This window comes from Episyrphus balteatus, chromosome 3 (genome assembly GCF_945859705.1).
Source record: "Episyrphus balteatus chromosome 3, idEpiBalt1.1, whole genome shotgun sequence".
NCBI classification, from domain to species: Eukaryota; Metazoa; Arthropoda; class Insecta; order Diptera; family Syrphidae; genus Episyrphus; species Episyrphus balteatus.
Genome location: NC_079136.1, coordinates 65923099 through 65945574, shown reverse-complemented (window position 1 = coordinate 65945574; position 22476 = coordinate 65923099). Strand labels below are relative to the sequence as shown.

The 22476-nt window shown below is 29.6% G+C and overlaps 1 protein-coding gene across 1 annotated transcript in view; it reads left to right on the top strand.

The window, feature by feature from the left end:
* LOC129913675 (fatty-acid amide hydrolase 2-A) overlaps positions 1 to 20096 on the top strand; it is a 35068-nt gene extending 14972 nt beyond the window's left edge. The window contains exons 2-3 of the mRNA XM_055992467.1: positions 5011 to 5191; positions 18369 to 20096. Coding sequence (XP_055848442.1) covers positions 5011 to 5191; positions 18369 to 19772 — 1585 coding nt within the window. The 3' untranslated portion in view covers positions 19773 to 20096. The remainder of the gene's footprint in view (positions 1 to 5010; positions 5192 to 18368) is intronic.
* The last annotated feature ends 2380 nt before the right edge of the window (positions 20097 to 22476 follow it).

Below are 22476 nucleotides of genomic sequence, written 5' to 3'. Positions count from 1 at the left end.
TTAACAGTCTTGGTGTGTACCCATTGCTAAGTTAGTTTATAGCCTTGGCAAGCTTGTAAGTGCGACACAGTCAATTTCATACTTAACACTTTTGTACCCTTTAAAAAATCACTCAACTACCTGTCAATTTAAAAGTGTATTTTAATCATTGTAGATATTTATTTAGTTAAAATAAAATTTTTGCAAACAATTTTGACACCGTTAAAAGCCCACTGTGCGATGCATGATGTTGTGTTGTACAGAGACTTAAAAGTAACCATCAATATAATCTCACCCATGAAGCATTTTTAAATGCCACTTTACTTTCCTACTTATACCTTAATACAAAAAAAAAGAAGAAAACACTGCGTCACGATACAACGACGCACCTTTTACTTAACATCGAGGTGAAGGTCATTGCAGAGCGTTGATATTAACCTCGATGTGACAGAAGCATACTTTACTCAAAAGCCCAAATAGCCAGACAAGCATAAAGAAAATTACATATTCATTGTGGTTCTTTTCGTTTAATTGTTTGTAAATAAAAACCGACGTCAACGTTCTAATTGCAAGAGTGCATTTTAAGTTTTTATTACTTGTTGTTATGTCACACAGTTTGATTTTATTTATTTGCCTATTTTATTGTACAATAACAATGACGTATTTTATGCAATTTTTTGTACTCTAAACGGTTCCATATTTTGCTCAATTAAAATGGCAATAAATTCATCAAGTTTTAGTAGGTATTTAAAGATATGTAATTCGGTCAAACTTAGTGGACAAATTCTGGGTGAAAATATTTTGTAACGTGCTTTGTTGAACCTACATATACCTATGTAAATCCGAAATTTTTCAGAAAATTTTTTAACAACAAAAATGAGAAATTACCGAAAAAGTCTGATTTTTGATCATGTAGAATAAAAGAAGAGAAAATTACAAACAATTCATATCTAACCGAATTTTGTATACGCTCTAAAGAGTTTTGAAAAATTCATACAACTTGTTAAAAAAAAAGACAAAAATCTTTTTTTCTAATATTTTAACATTGGGTTTGTGTTAAAAATAAATGACGACCAGCATTACAATGATGGATTTATCCATCTTCAATCTCAAACACATTTCCCCTCGCTAAACGGGTGGACGAATTTTCTTCAAAGTTGGTAAAAAAAAATTTTATTGAATTTTGAAAGTTGGTTTGTTTTTTCCATCATGCCTTCGCATACTTTCTTTGGTAAAATTTTGAATTTTAATTTGTGGCGTTCTCAGGTTGACGTCAAGTTTGGTTCGCCACAAGTTGAAGTAGTAAGGCTTGGAACATCAAATCAAATTCAAGATTGGAGTATTAAATCGCGACCCTAGAACAACAAGGTTCTAAGTACACCCAAGTGTGTTTTGAGAAAAACGCTTCTGAATATTGAAACACCTTTATACGGTAACTGTGTATGAAAAGTTTGATTTTTTGTTTATAATTCGATGAGTTTATAGGAAATCTTTAAGATTTTAGCTTAAAACACTTATTAAAACACATTTTTAACCCTTAAATTTGACTTTAAAAAACCATATAGGACTTCGTTGCTCAACGATGCGACAGTTAAATTTAGAACAATAAGGTTCTATCAAAAATCATATAACAAGTACTTGTTATATGATTTTTGGTTCTATGTACAATTTTTATTCTTGTGACCTTAGTTATTCGATATTGAAGAATTGGGATGCGTTGAAATAAAAAGATTTAAATAATGCAGCAATTATTTATCACTTTTATAATTAATTCTATTTAAAAAAAAAATAAACAAAGTCTAATTGCTCAGCATTCAATTTTTCCGTCTAAACATGTAACAAAGTTCTAACTGCAACATTGTTTGCAGTTAGAACCCTATTGATCACAAATCAAATCGAAAAAGCGGCAGATAGAACTCTGTATCTCTGGATATTTTCAAATGCAGATTTTAAAACAATATGGAAAACATTATTGTTCTAATTAGGTTTCTTTTTTTGTTGAAAACCATAGTTAGAGAAAACTTATTGTTTTTGTTCTATTTTATGTAGTCTATTTTTCTCTGTGCACCCTTATTCCGATTGCGATTAAATTTAGATACTTCATTACCTACTTAATTCACAATTATTGTGAACGAGAACGATGCTTTACGTTGTATTTATGAAATGTATTTGAAAAATTCCATTGAAAAGTTGAAAATTTTGCCCATAAATTAGATTTTAAAACATCAAATATCATTATTTATCAACTATAAATTGATAGTTGACAACCGCAATACGGCTTTAAATGATTGTCCTTATCAAAATTAAAATGCATTCGAATTTAAAATCACGGGTAAAACATAACGACATAAGGAAAACTTTACTTCTAGTATATTTAATCAGAATAAAGTTAAATATACCAGAAATAAAGTTAAATATACCAGAAGAATAGAATAGAATATATACATAGCTGCCTAATTTTTTCGCTGTAAATTCTGTCCACATCGGGCACAGTGGTTCAAATTCTAAAATTATTCTTCATTCATAATTACTTGCAACTATTTTCATGTTACTCTCTCATACTTTTTTTAAGAAAAAAAAAAAAAAAAAAATTACCCCTTGACGACAATAATAAATTCTTAAAATGACTTTATCTCAAAACATAAATGACAACTAACGTCAGCAGGTATAATTCATTCACAAGTCAGGTCTATCTTATAGCTTGCAAATTGCAAGTGAAATTAGTTTTCTTCCAAGTCATTAAGTATAGGAAGCTAATAGGTTATAGCTCTACAACAGAATCAAATGAGAAAAAAATAAAACTGACCGTTTAGGTCGAATGTATTAGCTTAAGGTTTAAGTCTCGTGCCAATTTATTCGCACTTCATTAAATTTAAAGTCACCATTTAAAACAGGAAATTTTAAAATTCGAGCTTAAAGGTTTTTCTTCATTTACTTTACCTACTTTTTAATTAAAAATCTTCTTAATTGGACATCACTCTTTATTTATAGAGTTGCACTTCAAATAGATTCGACGTTTTATATCTTCGGAAAGACATAACAGTGTTTTTTAATATTCTTCAAAAGTTTAGATTTCATTAGACCTCTCTTATTCACTAAAATTTAGTTGAAACCAATACTTGCCCCATAGTCTTTAAGTAAAAAAATCCATTAACTACACTATTTATTTAGCAAAAAGGCAAAACAAACAGAAACTCTCAACTCGACTCTCGTGCAACTAAACTTTTTCTACGTAGTCATAACAATGATGATCGTGTGTATAGTTATTGTCGTCAGCGTTGATTTTTCAGCTTACATCTTTCTAAACAACAAGCTAACCATATTCCACACCATCATTTGAAGCAGTCCATCGTCCACCACCACCAGTTCTATAAAACAGCTAGTGGAGGGATGCAGAAAAAAAATAAATAGTTTCAAGCCCACAAAGTTGCTATTGCGCAAAACATAGTTTTTTTTGTCTTAAGATCGAGTGCGTTTTCTATGAGTATACAGGAGCGGTTCTACATCGAATGATAGTCACAAGTTATGATTAATTTAACTCGAATAGGGCGTAATAAAAAAAGAAGGTTTATGTGTTAACTTCATTAAGGAAAATTTGATTAAAGTTAATTTGAATATAATACAACTTTAAAAACTTTGTATTCGTTTCTTTTGGGCGCCATTTAAGAAATCAAAGTTCAGAGACAATCAGATAAATGATCATGCTTTCTTATATTTTAGAAAGATGTAAAAAAAAAAAACAATACAATCAATGATTACTGAGATGAAATTATGACTTTAAGATGCATCTTTTTGACTTTTTATTTGTGTTGGGCGCCATTTAAACAAATTTAGTTAAAAATTTGCTTCGTAATTTCAATATACTTTCTCACTTTGTACAAAAACAAGTTTAAAGCAAAGAAGGAAATTGATTTAAGTGAAATTTTTATTTTTATAAATCAAAGCTTAAAAGTATGAGTTCGTGTTGGGCGCCACTTAGGAAATCAAAGTTAAGAAAGTTGTTTGTGATACCAAATTAATTTCATGCAATTGGCCAAAAAGACAAAAAATACCTTTAGTGACCTTAAGGAGTAAAATAAAAACACAAAGTCATAAACTATTACCCGTTTAGGTTTTAGTTGGACGCCATTTTGAGGAATTATGTACATATGTTCCCACATATCTTCTAAGCCAGTTATAATATTTTGACATATGAGGTATCGTTGAAAGCGTCTTTCTCACCCGCTGAATATAGGCTATTTAATGTCACATAAATGTGGTGCCGTCTAGAGGCAAAAATCATGATTAAAAAAAATTGTATGCGAAAAAAAAGAAAATTTTAAGATAATGTTTTTTTTTTTAAGAACAGTTTTTTTTTAAGTTAGCTTTCTTCAGTGAAATAATATTGCACCAGATAGTAAGTAAAAGATTTTTTAATCACCAACAATTTCGACACAACGAATTGTAGATTTCTTTCAATGTTATTAAGCGCCCCAAATTCAGAGCAATAGCCCTGAGCTATTATATCTTTTTATTAATTGTAAAACCAGCCCTGTTGCGCACACGACTTGTATAGTAACTATGAATCAGCTGCTTGCTTGGTCTGTACAAGGTGTACATATCTCACAAAGTCGAAGTCTCTCTTTTGGTTTGGTGTTATTGTAAATAAAGATTGAAAAAATCGGATCAGTTCGATTCGGACTCGCGTCGTGGATATTTCGAATTTTGGTATCCGGCAGTTTTTAAGATAAAATATCTTTTTTGTTTATTTAGTTTATTTCTTTTTGTATCTTACGAAATGGGTGTATTTTGTTATGAGATGAATACTAGTTAAAAAAAAGCACAACTTGGTATACCCGTCCCCCAATCGGTATCAATACAAAAAAAAAAAGAAAGAAAAATATAAGAAAAAGTTGTGCAATATAAGTTTTGGCGTGGTCTTTGCATCACTTTGAAAAAGAAAGAAGAAGAAAATAGTTGTAGAAGAAATTTTTTTTGTTTTGTGTGTGAAAAATTAAAATTCGTCAAAATAGCGGTGTTACTTTGTTCCAGAATTGTGGGGTACATCATGCGGAGGTTTCTGCGATCCGCTATGATTGTCTTCAGTTGGTTTGTTGTGCCGTACAGCCGATTTACCAATATGAAAACAGCCCGCCAGAAATTGCCACCGATCAAGAGTCATCTGCTGGAAATACCTGCTGTGGATTTGGCCAAACTTATTCGTACAAAAAAGGTGAGTTTAGTATATATGTACTTTTCTTTTACCTGGCTTTGTGTAAAATGTTTATTATTTCTTACACTAAAAACAAAAACAATCAAACAAAGATGCAGCAAGTAGCAGCAGCATACCGTGCGGCTGCGCGCAGCTGATGTGCAATGCAGGAAAATGTTGCATAAACATCAAGGCACGTCGCGCGCGCTACGGTGTGTGCTAAACATAGTCTTTTTATGTTGTTGGGTAACTATCTTTACCGTGCAACTAGTTTATGACCAATAAATTCGTTATTAGATGTTATTTTTTTTGTTTTGTTTTTTTTTTTTTTCTTTTTCATCAAAATCTATTAAATTTTAGAAAATTAAAAATTGCCACATGGAATTAAATTTTTGTTTGTGGTTACATATTATTTTTTTATTTTAATTCTTTTTTTTTATTTTTTAATCATCAAAACGAAAAGATACCCCATGTTCAATTTGTTGATGTGTTTCATATTAGAGGAATGATGAGACTCTGATTGTGGTTACCACTGCGGCTTATAGCCTGCATTTTGTACCTATTTGTGTATTGTTTAATCTGCAACTTATTTAATCCACACCAAGAAAGAAATATTAGCTTTAGAGTTTTTAAGAAATATAAAATTGAATATACTACAAAGCTCTAAGTGAGGCTAAAATTTATTTTACCTTAATTTCATCATTTAAACGAAGTTGCATTTTTGTCTTCATCCAACGGGTATAGAAATAAATTTAAAAGAAAAAAGGAAAACAAAATATTGAATAGGTTCTTGTAAATATTGTTTGTTATAATTTTGTGCCAATTTGGTTGTATTTTTGCATCTCTCATTTTTTTCGGCATATCTGTTTCGTGTACGTCTTTCCAATTCGCATGTTCTCACTATGCATCCCAAATAAATTGTTCGTTTTGTAACAACTGAGGTATTTAATCTAAGAGATTAAAGATCATTACTTTAAATCTTGTGAAAAAATCAGTAATTTTGCATGTGTTTGTACATATCGCTCCCATGTTTTTGATCATCAGGAACATCAACCTGGTACTTTTCAGCTTTCAGTTAAAAGAATTTTCTTCACATTTAGAAAGTGTTATGAAATCTCAAAAAAATGTTTAGCCTTTACAAGCCGAAAAAGGTTTTAAGGACTCAAAACAGTTCTTAAATTTATTGATTAAATCTCCAAACAAAGTATTTCATTTGATTGTGGCTATGTAAAGTTGGCAACCCTAGATGCAAATTTTTTTGCAAATCTGCTTGGTTTTAGGTAGCCTAGGCTAAAGCATCATTTTTTTCTTCTTACCAACTTGAGTCGTAAAGCTTAAGCGCATTTTGTTTTATTTTACCTTGAAAACCATGCAATATAACCATTTTTAAAAGTAAAAATAAAAATCATTGATTTTTTTCTTGCTCAAATATCTTAAATTTTTTGTTCAAAAATATAAAATTTTTAAAGTTACCAGTCCAACTGACCGCTAAGCCAATGCTTAAAAATTCATAAAAACTTTTGTAAATGTAATGATTACTTGAAATATAAATAAATCTTGGAATGAAAATTGAATTGAAAATTGAACCATTGATTTTTTTTATTTGCGCAATGCACACCCTCATGCTTCATATTTAGTATAATCTATCCCCATTTTTTTCAAAAGGAACTTAACGACAAAAATAATTAGTTTTGGTTTGCCCTGCTTAGTTCGAAAATTATAACGCAGAAGTAAAATTTGTCTATTTTACATGTTATTTCAATTAGTCAAAGTTATTGTTTGCAAGTTTAAAGACATCTAGTTTTTATTTTATTGGGTAAGATAAGAAATTGGATTATTTGTGAAAATTAGTTCTGGTCTCAGTTCTCAAAATAACTTCTTGTTTTATTCTTTCTTTTTCTGAAAAGATTTTATGTTTTCAACCGGTTCTTCTGCCACTATTTCCCAGAAACTTAGTAACATTTCAATAAATTTCTACTTTTGTTTTATTTTGTTTAATTGTTCGTTTGATATGTATATTTTACTAGTCTTATCCCATTAATTAAGTGCATCAAAAATTTCGAACCCACCTCATTCACAGAGCTACGGGCAGCTACAGCATCATTTTGCTGAAAGTTGCATTTATTGCATCGAACGCTCCCATTCGTTTGACAGTAGTTGTCATCAAAGATCGAAAACATTTTATGAAAGTCACTTTGTACGACGGTTTCTTGCATTATTATTGTTATTATTAATTTGTTTCGCATTTCATTTGCTTACAAATTAAGGCTCATAAAAAACTGGTGAAATAAAGTTGCAACAGTTGGCGCCCAACGTTGGAATGTAGTGGACTTGTCATTTTGTTTTGGAAACGTTGCTAAACATTGTTTCCTGGGAAAAATTACCCATTAAAAGGTTAGTCATATCATAAGCATAACATTTCAAGTATTTTATAAGATCAAAATGCTTCGAAAACTCTTAAATTGTGTCTTATTTAAAGTAATAGCACATAAACACTTGACTGATTCAAAAAAAAATTATTATTTTTTGTTCATAGTTATATCGAAAATATTGTTGGAAATGACGAAAAAAATACTGTGAAAGTTACAGCCCTTAATATTAATATTAAGTACTGCCGCATGGCAAATTTTTATTTCCCATATGATTTAGGTACATGGAAAAGATTGTGTTTTTGAGTTTGGAATTTTATAACTTTTTAATGGTTTATCAATAAGGCTGGAATTAATCATTTTCTTGTTTAAAATTGAACATTGTACAAAAAAGCTTATGATAATTTTTTTAATAAACAGTCCCGTTTCGAAGTTATTCAACTTTAAAATATAAAATGTATTTTTTTCTTCATTTTTTTTTTTCAATTTTTTGACGAATTTATTAAGTTTTTCAAAAAAAATTTGGCAAACTTTTCGAATTTTTTATATTCTATGTTATTTTTTGGTTTCAAAAATCTTTTTATTGAACTGTCAAACTCCTAATACTATTAAATTATAATTTTTCAATAAATTCAAATTATTCATTATTCCAACTAAAAATTATTTTTATTAATTTTTCGCGTCGGTTTTTTCAAAATTATATAAATTTTTGTAGAGCGTTCAATTTTATACAAGAAAATGATTAAGTCCAGCCTGTTTGATGAACCATTAAAAAATTATAAAATTCCAAACTCAAAAACACAATCTTTCCCATGTAAATCATATGGGAAATAGAAATTTGCGATGCGGCAGTACTTCATATTAATATTAAGGGCTGTAACTTTTACAGTATTTTTTTTTGTCATTTCCAACAATATTTTCGATATAACTATGAATGTTTTTTTTTTTTTGAATCAGTCGAATAAACACTTCATTTAATTTTAAATTTCAAATTAAATTTCTATTGATATTTCCTTCTTTTATATTTTTGATTATTTTTAAAATGATGGCAACCATGACTGCGACACATGTGCCCACGGAGGCGTGTAGTTAAATGTGATCTCGATTTTTATCAGTCGTTGGGCTACATTTTCGTGAGATATTTAGTTTGAGGTCAGATTTAAATTGTGATTATACCAATTGTAATTGCAGCTTTAGATGGAGAAATAATTGCCATTGCAGGTTTAATAACCCAGTACATGTGTACCTATCTAGTATGCTCTTTTTTTTTTGGTTCCTAAATTATAATATTCATTTCGCAAAAAGACCATTTGTTAAATAGGTTGATTTATGAAATTTCATAAGTTCAATTGTCTCATTTTATCAAGATGTGATTTTACTTTATATGGAAACTTGTCTGTTGGTGATGGGAATTTTTTAAGACTTGTTGTATAGGCTTTGACAAATGACAAAAAGTTGTGATGAAAGTATAATATGAATTTGTTGGCTATACATTTCGTATATCAAGTTAAGAGAATTGCAAAAAATGTATTTATTTAGCTTATATGGCAGGGAAGTATGTTGACACTATAATGTTTAATTAATGAAATAAATTATGTACATATGTACAATGTACATAGGTATTATATAAATGTACTTTTTATTTATGAAGCAACAATAGGTAAAATTTAATTTTTCTTCCTTTTTGGAACATCCGGAAATGTATTAGCATTTTATTGGAGTTATTGTCATTAAAATTAATTTTTAATAACTATGATTAGCTATAATTTGTAGGCTTACTCTTTTTTGACTTTTTTCTCTATCCTAATTTAATTGATTTTTATATACATAATTTTAGGGTGTCCGTTATTTCCCAAAGTGATGTTTTCGTGGGACACACCCCCCAGATCGAAAGTTTAGGGCCTAAATAAGGGGAATTTAGCAAAAAAAATTTTTGGAGGTCATTAACCCGTGCCATAATTTTAAATGCAGTTTTATTGGTTTTTAATTCTTTTCAAATATTGCATTCAAAAATTGTAATTTTTTAAAATTTCTATTTGAAATTTTTGCCGTTTTTATACGTTTAAATTTATTTTTCTCGAACTACAAAAGATATGTTTACAATATTTTTATAGAATTTTGTTTAAAAATTATTCACCTAAAAAATGACATCAAAAAAGTTGCAAACAAGAAAGGGTAAAGTATTTAATAATATTTATTTATTATAAAAACGGCAAAAATTTCAAATAGAAATTTTAAAAAAATTAATTTTTGATTTATACACAAATTTTTGAATGCAATATTTGAAAAGAATTAAAAACCAATAAAACTGCATTTAAAATTATGTGATAGGTGAAAGCAAAAACTACGAGAACAGCTAATAATTTCAAAAACCGAAATAAAATATAAAAATATTTTTTAAAGGGAAATTTTGAATGTAATCTTTTAAAGGAACTATTTTCCAACCAGAATCAACAAACATTTTAAAAATAGATGATTTAACTCGAGAGAAAAAAAATGTTATATATGAGTTAAAAATTTCCCATACAAATTTGTATGGGGAAAGTATGACCTTAGAGGCACGGGGTAATGACCTCCAAAAAATTTTTTTTGCTAAATTCCCCTTATTTAGGCCCTAAACTTTCGATCTGGGGGGTGTCTCTCCGAAAACATCACTTTGGGAAATAACGGACACCCTAACAATTATAGACCGAGAGCCGGCAGCATATTTTGGCAGTTTTGGTATAACCGAAATTCGAGTGTGTACAAATTAGATATGGACCACAGTATGTCAACGGAAAACGTCTGGCGGTGATCTTTTTCAGCTTTCCCTTGCCAGACGCATCCAAAGTGCAGTAAAAAATCAACTTTTGGCGTTTTGGTATAACCGAATAAATGATACACCAAAAAATCATAAAAAATCCTCTGATTTCAAAAATGTGGGTACTAGAAGTTTTGTTTTCAGCTTTTCCCCGCCAGACTGCTTTAAAGCATTTTGAAACGCTTTTTCCTAAAAAAAAAACCTAATTACTTATTTTCTGTTAGGTATAACCGTATGATGGCAACAAATTAACATTCTGTGTCTATTCCTGTTTTATAAGTTTTCCCTCTGCCAGACGCCCTTAAAGGTTTCCCAAACTGGTTTTTCCATACAAAAAACACCTAGTTTCTGTTTTTTTCTTAAAAAAATTGAAATAGTATTTGTTTAGACTTAGAGTAATCGTATGATGGCGAAATATTAACATTCTATGCCTTTTCCTGATTTAGAAAATGTAAGTTTAAGCTAGTTTTTTTTCAGCCTTCCCACTGCCATCAGACGCCCTCAAAGGTATTTCAGTAGAATGAGAAAGTTAGATTTTGTTATATAGGGGTCTGGGAAAAAATTCGCATTTTGACTTCAAGGCTCGAAAGAGCATCAAGACACGAGTCTAAAACTACATTTTGTACAGTCCACCATTTCATGCAAATTACCCTGTATTAGTAGGTACCTTTGTCTCTATACAAAAAATTGCAATTTTTTGAAGTTTTTTGCCTACAGATCAAAAACGGTCTGTCAAATAAAAAAACCAATAATATAACAAATGAAGGAAATAAAAAGATCTACAACTTTTACTACGAACTAATTAAAAAAAAAACCCTCAAGTAAAAGAGATATGACAAAAAAAAGAAAATCACCCTTTGACGCGTTTCAAAAAAACAACCCTAGGTATGTGAAAAATTAAAATTTTTATAAAAAACTAAATGGCGGCCAAATAAGTCTTGGTGCGACTGTACAAAATGTTGTTTTAGAATCGTGTGTTGATGCTCTTTCGAGCCCTGAAGTCAAAATGCATTTCGGAATTTTTGCCAGACCCCTATATAACAAAATCTAACTTTCTCGTTCTATGGAGATACCTTTGAGGGCGTCTGGTAGTGGGAAGGCTGAAGAAAAACTAGCTTATACTTACATTTTCTATATCGGGAAAAGGCATAGAATGTTAATATTTGGCCATCATACGGTTACCTACTCTAATGGCGTTTTCGATTGGCTCTCCGGAAGCGTCCGGAATCATTCAGAAGCCTCCTGAAAGTGTTTTATTTGCACAAAACTGACAGACAGAACGCTTCTCAGAAGAGAAATTCTCTTCTCGATTTAAAATCAGAAGCACTAATACATGAAAACTAAAATGTCAACAAAAAAATACTCAATCATTCTTTTTTTGTTGCATTCAAAAATTTAAATTAAATTAAAATTAATAATAAGATTAAAATGGGTACCTTAATGCAGTGGAATAGTTTTTTATACCATTTTCTTCTCCCGTCGCACTATGTGGCAAAATCCCGATTTCGTGCGATTAATTAAAAACGGTTGCTATACATGGTTTTTTTTCAAAATATAAATATGTTATTGTAAGAAATGGTTAAATTATCTGTTTATCTTAAGTATTATAGGGTATACGCTTATAAAAATCAATTTTTACTTGGACACTAAAGGTACTATAAGGCAAATATGAAAGTTCTATGAAGGTACATCTTATGTAATCGTGACGTATTTTTCGTTTCAAAATTATGATAAGGAATGATATTAGGATAGTAAAAATATATATATTGGCACCTGCCACATAACCAATATAAAGGTAACTTTTTTTTCTCGAAAACGGATCTAACGCTTTTTTCCAAACAATTCAAACAATTTCGATGGATTTTTTAAAACACATGTTCTTATATGTATATTTTATTGAAGTGTATTTTAAAATAAAAACTATTTAATATTCTACTGCTATCATATCAGTCTTATAAATTTTATTGAAAAACAAAAATGTATTTTAAAATAAGAACTATATACGTATTCATTCATCGAAGCTGCTATTTAAAAACTCTTCACACTCAAACATTTCAATTACTTCCGGATAAAATTGTGATTTGTTGGAACTTGGTAGTTTACGTTTCAGGGATATATTTGGATCGGAAGATAAGAGCATCCTTTGAAATATATCAGTCATCGTGTCTAATCTGGAGGTCTTTCGGCTTAAATGCTCTCGCAGGAACTTAAACTCCTTATTTTTAGCTTCTTGAGCTTCTTCGGAGAGCATACCTATAGGCAGGATAGCTTCATTTATTATGAGATGTCCATGAATTAATAATTTATGAACTGAAGTGCTCATGTAATACCAAGGGTAAAGTGAAACAGAAAGTTGTGCTGTTTCAAAACAATAAGTTTTGAATTTGGCAACATTAATTTTGAAAGCACTGGAAATTGCTTGTAAAATAACATGAAAACGTCTGATTACATTTTCGTCAATCCCAGTGATTTCCGCAGTTATTTGACTATTTTTTAAAAATTGCCTCCCCCACCATTGAACCGGCACTGAAATAACAAATACGGTATAAAATGAGAAAGCCAATTGCACGAGAGCGCTTTTTTGCAAGCGCAATATAGAGTTGAGAAAATAATGTTATCGATTTAGTTTATTTAGTTATCGATTTACTTAAAAAAAATCAAATTCAATTTTCTGGAAAAGTAATGCACTGATTTACATGATTCTTTAACAATAAAAACAATATTTTAAATTAAAATTTATTTTTAACCTCAGAAATTAAAATCGATTTATCTTTAAATATCGATTTATCGATATTTATCGATATATTTTTTTTAACATCTTTAGGGCAAAGAGAACTCTTTAACACTTGCTTATTAATGCACTTATTAGAAATAATGTTCTTCAATCAACCTTTATGAGAACTACAGTCACTCAAAAACATTTTTGTACAAATTTTCGAAATATGTTAAAATAAATACAATGTAATGTACTGATTTTAATAAGAGATTAATTTTAATTTTTTTTCTCCAATATCTTTGGTATTATACTTGTATTATTATGCATTCAAATTTTTTTTTTAAGCTTAAGAAAAAAAAGAAAAAAAAAATTTATTGAATTAAGAAAAAAATTATTGTAATTCGATTTACTCGTAAAGTAATCGATCAATTTGAATAATTTTTTTTTCCAAAAAATCTTTAATAGTACAGTAATAATAATTTGTATCTAATTTTTTTTTTAAAGCTTAAAAAAAAAGAGAAATAAAAAAAAAAACGATTTTTCTAAAATTATCGATTTATGGATTTTTACTGTTTTTTGAAATTTTAATATCTTCGGGGCAAAATGATTCAACAAAACTCTTTAGTTTCTGCTTGTAGACACTACTATTAATGACTATGCAAAAGATCAATTTGATCATTCTGCCCCTGCTATGATTTCCGGCCACTTAATGACGATCATACCCAAATTTTGACCTAAAATCGAAAACTACCTCTAATATAAAATTAGTAACATTTTTGAGTCGGGAAAAAAGTGATAAAAATTCATAAATACATAAGAAAAATAAAAATTAAAAGAAAAAATTAGTTACCATAAAAATAGAACAAAATTTAACAAACCAAAGACAATGTTTTTTTTTTCATACAAAAAGTAATTTAAATTTTCAGCTAAAATCCCAATCTTTGAGAGCCTCTAACTTCTAAAGGGAGCTATATTATCTGATGAAATTTCAAAACTAGATGGGAAATAATGTCTAATTTATAACTATATAAGAATTTTGATAAAAATCGGAAATTTTCAAAACTGACTTAATCGCACGAAATCGGGATTTTGCCACATAGTGCGTCGTCTTCAGATTTATAATTTTTATAATTTTTTCGTTTGAAAAAAAAAATAATATCAATATTTGACATTTGAAATTTCAGAAACACAAAACAAAAAAACAGAATGGAGTGGAAGCGATTTGACCTTTTCCATACGATTTCAGAATGAGTGAATTCTTGAGTGAAACCAAGGGAAAGCTGAAAAAGATCACCGCCAGACGTTTTCCGTTGACATATTGTCAACGGAACATATCTAGATATGTACACACTCGAATTTCGGTTATACCAAAACTGCCAAAATATGCTGCCGGCTCTTAGACTATTACGCGTTGGAAGTAACTTGCCACTGCAAGCACTTCCTCATTCACCGATTTCAAAGTAAATTGAAAGGTTATAGATTCGACCTTCTAATTTTCGAGTGATGATATGTAAAATATTTTTTTTTTATTTCGTAAGAAAACAAACTTTGCGAAGTGTCATTTTCTTATATTCACTTGTCGAGTAGTTGACTCTTCATTTCATTCACATCAAAATTATAATAAACTGTTTTTAAATACACCAAACTTATCTTATTGTTTATCTAAAAAAAAATTATATTCGTTTTGTTTAAAAACAAATTATTACATAAAAGATCAAAAGTCCGATACAGAACTTAAAAAAACAAAGTAATGAGATACAAACATACCATATATTTTCACTTTTGTCTTTGAAATTTTTCTTTGGAACTTTTTTTTTTAATTTTAATGATTTAGTTATTTCAATGTTTATTCTGTTTCCGATTCAAAGAATAGAAGTTGCACTTCAAAATAAAAGTAAATAGATTTATTTATATTTGTATGAGTAGAAATATACATACCTACTATTGATTTCTGTTTTTCAAGTCGTAAAAAGATTATCTAAATCATTCAGGCAGAATAACGTTTCACTTTCTGTTTAATAAGCTCTGATTCATTATGGCAACTGTTGATGAAAATGCATGTGAATTACATTTTCAAATTGGATATATACTTACGAGTAAGATATAATTATCACTTTTTAAACAGTTGAACTTTTGATCTTTTAAGTAATTTTAATATTTGTCTTTCTCAGAAACAAATTGATTTCGTGATTTGCAGTTTTTCTCAATTTCTGTTAGAAATTGTTTGAAGTTAATAATCTACTTAATAATTGATTGTTTTGACCCAAGTTATTTTATATGAACTAAGCTCCAATATCGTTGAAAAGTATAAAATTCGAATTTGTAGATTGCAAAAGCAAAGTTCAACGTAGTTCATGTCAACACATCACCTGTGATTCACAACAATCCCAATTAATTTTTTTAATTAGTTACATCTGTAGCTTTAAAAGTTCGATGTTTTGAACCTTGTAAATTAGCTTGGTTCTTAACTAGAGCTTATTTGAAATAATCAATTATTATTGATAAGAAACATTAAAAGACCTGAAATCTTTTTTGTTTGTCTTTTCGTGACAAAAGGCCGTACATTTTAAGCAAAACATTTGAGGTAGAAGCAGCTTTTTCAACTCCTGACTAAAAAAGGCTTGCGCTGTTTGAAAAATGTCAAGATTTTTCTCTCAAAACGTTGTTGAAGTGATACATTTAGCTTTTTTCCCAAAATTTCGAAACTATTAATTCGTTAATGAGTTATTATACGTTTTTTATAGGCTACCAGCGATTAATATTGGTTTAGATATCATTTTAGAGAAAAGAAAGTCAGGTTTACAATTATTATAGTTACATATACATAAATAGTTTATTCAAACTTATGACGTGAGTGAAGTAAAAGAAAAACATGTTCCAAAAAGTTATTAACAAAAATAGAACAAAACAAATCAAATGACTTTACAATTTCCAGCATGATTTCTAAAATTTCTTCATAAAGTTTTTTTTTATTTTAAGTGTTTGTCAATTAAAAAGCACGTTTATAATAATAATAATATTTCTATGAGACGAGGAAAAGTTCTTCAATGGCAACTTAATAATAGCAATTAAATTTAATCATTTTTTCTACTCGGTGTGATTTTTCTTGTCCGCTTGTAATAAACGAGATGTTAAAGTGTTGGACAAATAAAAGCAATTAACAAAATATAAAAATACCCACATAAAAAAGGTTATTAACACAAAAAAAATCATAATTTTTTTCATAATTATTGTTTGTAATAGAAACTAATAATAATATTTGACATAGGCAAAGACAAAAAATAGGAAAAACATACATTAAACTTCATAATTAAAATAAACCTTCACGAATTTTTAAGTCAACAATGAACTTAACTTAAAAAAGCCACTTTAAATGTTAATTACGTCTAAGCAAATAAAATTAACTTAAACTTTGGTTATTGCTTGAAAAAAATGCAGGTTATTCACTTTTCAATTAGTCAACAAGGTTTGCCTTTAATGAAGGGGCACTTTGCCTCATTCCTTTTTGCTATAGTATTAGCAATTGAGCTGCTTTAAAGATATCCTTTATCTTCGTTAAAATTTGATTAGGAGACCTTATTAATGTTAGAACTCACTTTTATTAGCAAACCAATAAACAAAAGCCAATATGGAACGCTTTTATTGCCTTTTAATCCAAATTCTGTCAACCTTTATTCGAAAACTTTTGCATCTGTCCCAAATTTAAAGTTGAAAGATCAAGTCCAGACTTGAAGACACAAAATTAGCAGGACAAGTACTTAAACCATGTCAAATGACAGTTCGTTCGAATCAAAGTTTTAATAGTTTCGAGATGAAAACGTGATTTAGATATATTTTTTTTTAACTATTTGTTTTCTGATCCAAAATTTTTGATAAGTCCATATTTTAACGTTATTTATATAATATAATAATGTTTTCACTAGAGCCCAAATGAGATAATTTCGGAAATTATTTCATTTCGAATGTCAAATTACATTTGAAATGAGATAATTTGCTTAATTAGCTTATTTAGGCTGTAGTGAAAAGAGGCTATAAGGTTTATTTATAAGTCGTTATTATAGTTAGAGGGACACACCGATACGTTTTCCCTAATGCATATAGTACCTAAAGCATTATGTAAGTTACCAAGTAACATAAAGTGAATTTGGAGAAATAAAGAGTTACAGTTAATACGTTGCCTTTAATTAATTACTATAGAAATAACCTAATGTTGTATCGTTAACCCTAGTACGCAGATCGCGCTAAATTTTAGTTGACATTTTTTCTCCGTTTTTGTTGACTTATTTTTCTTTCACTAAAATATACAGTTGGAAACGAATGTGTGATTTTCTAGCTGAAACTGCGCACAACTCGAAATTCTTAAATCAATTTTAGCTGGGCTACATTTTTAAGTTTTTGTATGGGAGCTAAAAGTAGCTCGATCTGCGTACTAGGCTTTATCTTAGAAACGAAACACTTCTTGGCAAAGCCCTACAGAGACCCTTATACAAATTAGCCCTACGCAGATGTTGGCACTAGATTTGACCCGGTTCACGATCCACTACAGTTTTCAACCCTCCATTTATGTAAAATAGATTGAAAGATAAAGGGTTTAACGTTAGAAAAGAGCGATTCCATATTTTTACTCCAAGTATAGTTTTAATATGCTTTTTTTTAAATCTTTTAGGTGAATAAAATCCTTTCGCAGATTAGAAGCGGGTTTAAAGTTGAATTTATATACATCAACAAAATTTCATAATGAAGACTTGTCTTTTATTTTCGGGCAAGTCCCTCATTTGAATCTACTACGACTTCCAAAGAGGAGGAGGTTCTCAATATTATGTTTGTTGCCTCATAGCTTTGGACTGATTAAACGAATTTTGATTATTCTTTTTATTGAAAGCTGGTGCTTGCAGTGTAGTCTTATTTTAATTTCATCCAGTTTTAACTTTAGAATCGATAAGAAAACTAAAATGTATAGTTTTAATCCATAGAAGTCTCAATTCGTTCCGACTTTTTTAAAATGGTGTTGGATATTGACTCCTATCAAAACCTTATTGGCGATTGAAAAATTTTTTTGATTCTCTAAAAGATTTGCCACACATTCCTCAAATTCTGAATCCAGAAAACCTAGATCTCTAAAAATCCAGAAACTAGAAACCAATAATCCCGAAAACCCAAAAGCCCGAATCAATAGCTGTATTTATTTACCAATCGGAAGTTCGATATTTTAGTTTCCATATCGGAAATTATTGCATTTCTATATACATAAGTAGATACTTAAGATTATTTTAATAAATCATATTTAACACATGATTTTATTTTATATTTCAGATTAAAAGCGAAGAAGTGGTGCAGGCTTACATTGAACGATGTCAGCAGGTAAATCCACTTATCAATGCCATCGTTCAAGATCGATTCGAAGAGGCACTAGATGAGGCACGAGAAGTCGATCGTGTCATTGCAATGGGTATCAATACAATCGACTCTATGGAAGAACTCACTCCGCTGTTGGGTGTTCCAGTGACAGTTAAAGAAAGTATAGCTGTCAAAGGTCTCACCAATCAAGCTGGACGAGTTTTCAAGACACCCCAAATTGCCAAATCAGATGCTCCTGTTGTTGAACAGATTAAGAAATTCGGTGGAATTATTATGTTAGTTAGTAATACACCAGAACTTTGTTTGTTATGGGAAACATACAACAATGTTACCGGGCAAACGAAAAACCCCTACGATCTTAAGCGAACACCTGGTGGTTCTTCTGGAGGTGAGGCAGCCTTATTAGCTAGTGGAGCATCTTTACTCGGACTTACTTCAGATATTGGTGGTTCTTCTCGTCTCCCCGCGATGTTTAGTGGAATTTGGGGTCATAAACCCACACCCTATGTAGTATCATTCAAAGGTCATCATCCGACTAGTGACTTCCCAAAGTGGGGAGATTTCTTTACAATTGCACCAATGACACGTTACGCCAAAGATCTTCCACTTCTCTTAAAATGCATGGCCGATCCAACTGGTCCCAAACTGACTTTAGACAAAGAAGTCAATGTCAGTGGAATACGTTTCTTCTTCATGGACAACGATGGACCATCTGGAATGATGCGACCTTTGAGTAAAGATCTCCATGCAGCCATTAACAGGGTTGCCGGTGATTTCAATGCCAAACGTGTCAACATTCGCAAAATGAAATGGTCCTTGGACATATCCCTGTCAGCTATGCTGACTATGAAAAACATTGAAACAATTTACCACAAGACCGAAGAAGGTGAACGACCAAAAACCGTTTGCACCGAAACCGTTAAATATTTCTTCGGTTGTTCAGACAGTATTTTACCATCTGTCATATTTGGCCACTTGCAGAATTTCATGAAAATCATACCCAATTCCAGACACAAGCATCTGGCAACCATTATCGAAGCTCTTAAGACTGAATTTAAAGAACTCTTGGGAACAGATGGTGTATTTTTGTATCCAACGTTCCCCAATACTGCTCATCAGCATTATCAAATATATCACAAGCTCCTAGAGCCAATGTACATGGCCATTTTTAATACTCTTGGTCTACCCGTTACCAATTGCATGATTGGGTTGGATCGTAGGAATTTACCTATGGGCATACAAGTTGTAGCCAATCCGGGTCAAGATCATCTTTGTTTAGCTGTGGCTAGAGAGATGGAACGAAGATATGGTGGATGGGTGCGACCGCCAACAGAAGAATCGACAAATAAATTAGCGTAATTTTTCATATTAATTTACACATCACCCACACACACACAAGAGGTCTTTTTTTTGTACATAAAAAATATAAAAATTCAACTTAATAGGTTAGGTTCAAAAGAAAAATCACATTAGGCTATGTAAAAAATTACAAAAAAGAACAAAAAACATTACAATTTTTGAATCTCTTTTTTAATTTGTGAACTCTTGTTTTTTGTTTGATTTTTTAATAGTTAAGTTTTATTTTTTTTTTTTACTTCGAGGTATTAAGCCATTTTGTTATTATTATTTCATTATACTCATTATTCTTATCTATTTCTTTTAACTCCATATGAACAAAATATTTTTTTCATCAACAAAAATAAATTAAAATAAAAAAAAATTAAAAAGAAATAAAATTGTATTAATTTTTATTTAAAAAAAAAAAAGAAAGGAAGAAAAAAGACAAGTTCAATTGAATTTTTTTTTTTCTATATTAAAATTTGGTTTAATATAAATGTAATTAAATTTTCAGAAAACAAGTGAAAGGAATTAATTACAAATTTGAGTTAAATGAACTATTGGGTAGCAAATACTTGCGTAAAAAGTATACTACATATTTATAAGCTTATAATTGAAAATTTATCCTTTTGGTAAAATTATTAGAAGAAAAATTAATTTTTTTCTAAAACTAATTACACCGGCACACAAAATAAATAAATTGCACGACTTGCTCTTATGCTTAAAGTGACTATAATGTTAAAGCTTTTTATTTCAAGAAATTTAAAATTTGATATTTTGAAGAAATTTCATAAGTAGTATAAAAAAATTAAATCTGTTTTTATAATTAATTAAACTCCGTTATAAATTATCTTAAAAAAAAAAAACAAATATGCCATTTTTTTTCTTGTATAAAAAGGTATTTTTAGAAAAAAATTTTCGAAAATTGTAGGAGCCGTTTTTTAAAAAAATAATTTTTTATATATAAAAATTTTTTAACATTTAAAAAAAAAAAAGTTGGTATGCCATTTTGAAAAAATAATTAATTTACACATAAAAACTAAATTTCAAAATTTTTCATTGATCCGTTTTCAAAAAATTGATTTTTCAAAAAAAAAAATTTGAAATATTTTTTAAAAAACCAAAAATGCGTTTTTTGAAAATTTTCTAAAATTTTAATATTATCTTTACTTACACACTTTTGTATAAAAATTTTCATTTAAATCGGGTTAATGTTGTACGAGATATTCAGAAACGAAAAAAAACCGTTCTATGACAGGTACCTTTAATAACGGTACAAAAAATATTTTTTTTATTTAAAAAGTTGGCTCTTATGTGTAGTACTACACACAAAAATTTTAATCAAAATCGTTAGAGCCGTTTTTGAAAAAAATTAACTTTTCTATTTCCGTTATATGGCAGGTACCGTTAGTTTTGGTCATAAAAAAAAAAATTTCAATTTCCCCTCCAGGGAATCACCAAAAACTGCTAACTACCAAGTTTGAAGAAAATCACTTCACTCGTCTAGGCTGCAGCTCCAGATAGAGACAGACACACAGACAGAATTGCCGGACCCACTTTTTTGGCATTCTCCATCATCGTAATGTCATGTAAAATTGTTATCTCGAGTTCGATTTTTTTTACGAATCCTAAACTTGCCCTATAGTACCTATATCGCAAGTAAAAAAGTGTTATGTACCAGGAACCAGACCTATCTTTCTATATGTTTTTAGGCACGCTGAATCCGAATTTCAAGTCCGTTTGGCCCGTTCACCCTCCAGTTTTGTGCTGTGACTGCATTTTGTTTGGATTTTTATGACTTTTTTGGAGTTTTTTTGCATTTTTTTTCAAAACTGAAGGGTTCGGGCAAAACGGACTTGAAATTCGAATTCACCGAGTCCAAAAACATATAGAAATATAGGTCTGGTTCCTGGTACATGGAACTTTTTTTTTTGTGTGCCGGGGATGAAAGCGAAATTTCGCGACAGTGCCAGCACACCAAAAAAAAAGGTGAATGTACCAGGAACAAGACCTATCTTTCTATATGTTTTTGGACCCTCTGAATCCGAATTTCAAGTCCGTTTTGCCCAGTCACCCTCCAGTTTTGAGAAAAATGTAAAAAAGACCCCAAAAAAGGCAAAAACTTCCTTTTTTTAGTTTTTTGCATTTAACTCAAAACTGGAGGGTGACAGGGCCCAACGGACTTGAAATTCGAATTCAGCGTGCCTAAAAACATATTGAAAGATAGGTCTGGTTCCTGGTACATGACACTTTTTTTATTTTGTGTGCCGGTGTTATTTTTCACATTTAAGTTAACACTGTACCATATAACCAAAATGAAAAAAAACTACTCTTCGCAAAACGATTTTGATCAAAATTTTTGTGTGTGGCTAACAAGCTCAAAGTCTTAAAATTTAAAAAAATATTTTTTTAACCGTTAACTTTACCTGCATAAGAACTAGTTTCTTCATTTTTTGAAGTACTCGTAAATTTTAAAATCAATTCATCGAAAAGTGTTGTAATAAACATTTACAAAAAGACGCATTTTGGACGTTTTGTCAATTTTCTTAAAAAAAACTGCAACACAATATCGGTTATCAGATTTTTGTTTAGAAAATTAAAAACATAGTTTTATCAAAACCACTTTGAACTTTATTAATTCAATATAACTTTTTACGGCCTTTAGTTCAAACAAAAGATTTTGGCGTTTCGTCTATGGGAGGTACACTTTCTAAGCGAGATATAA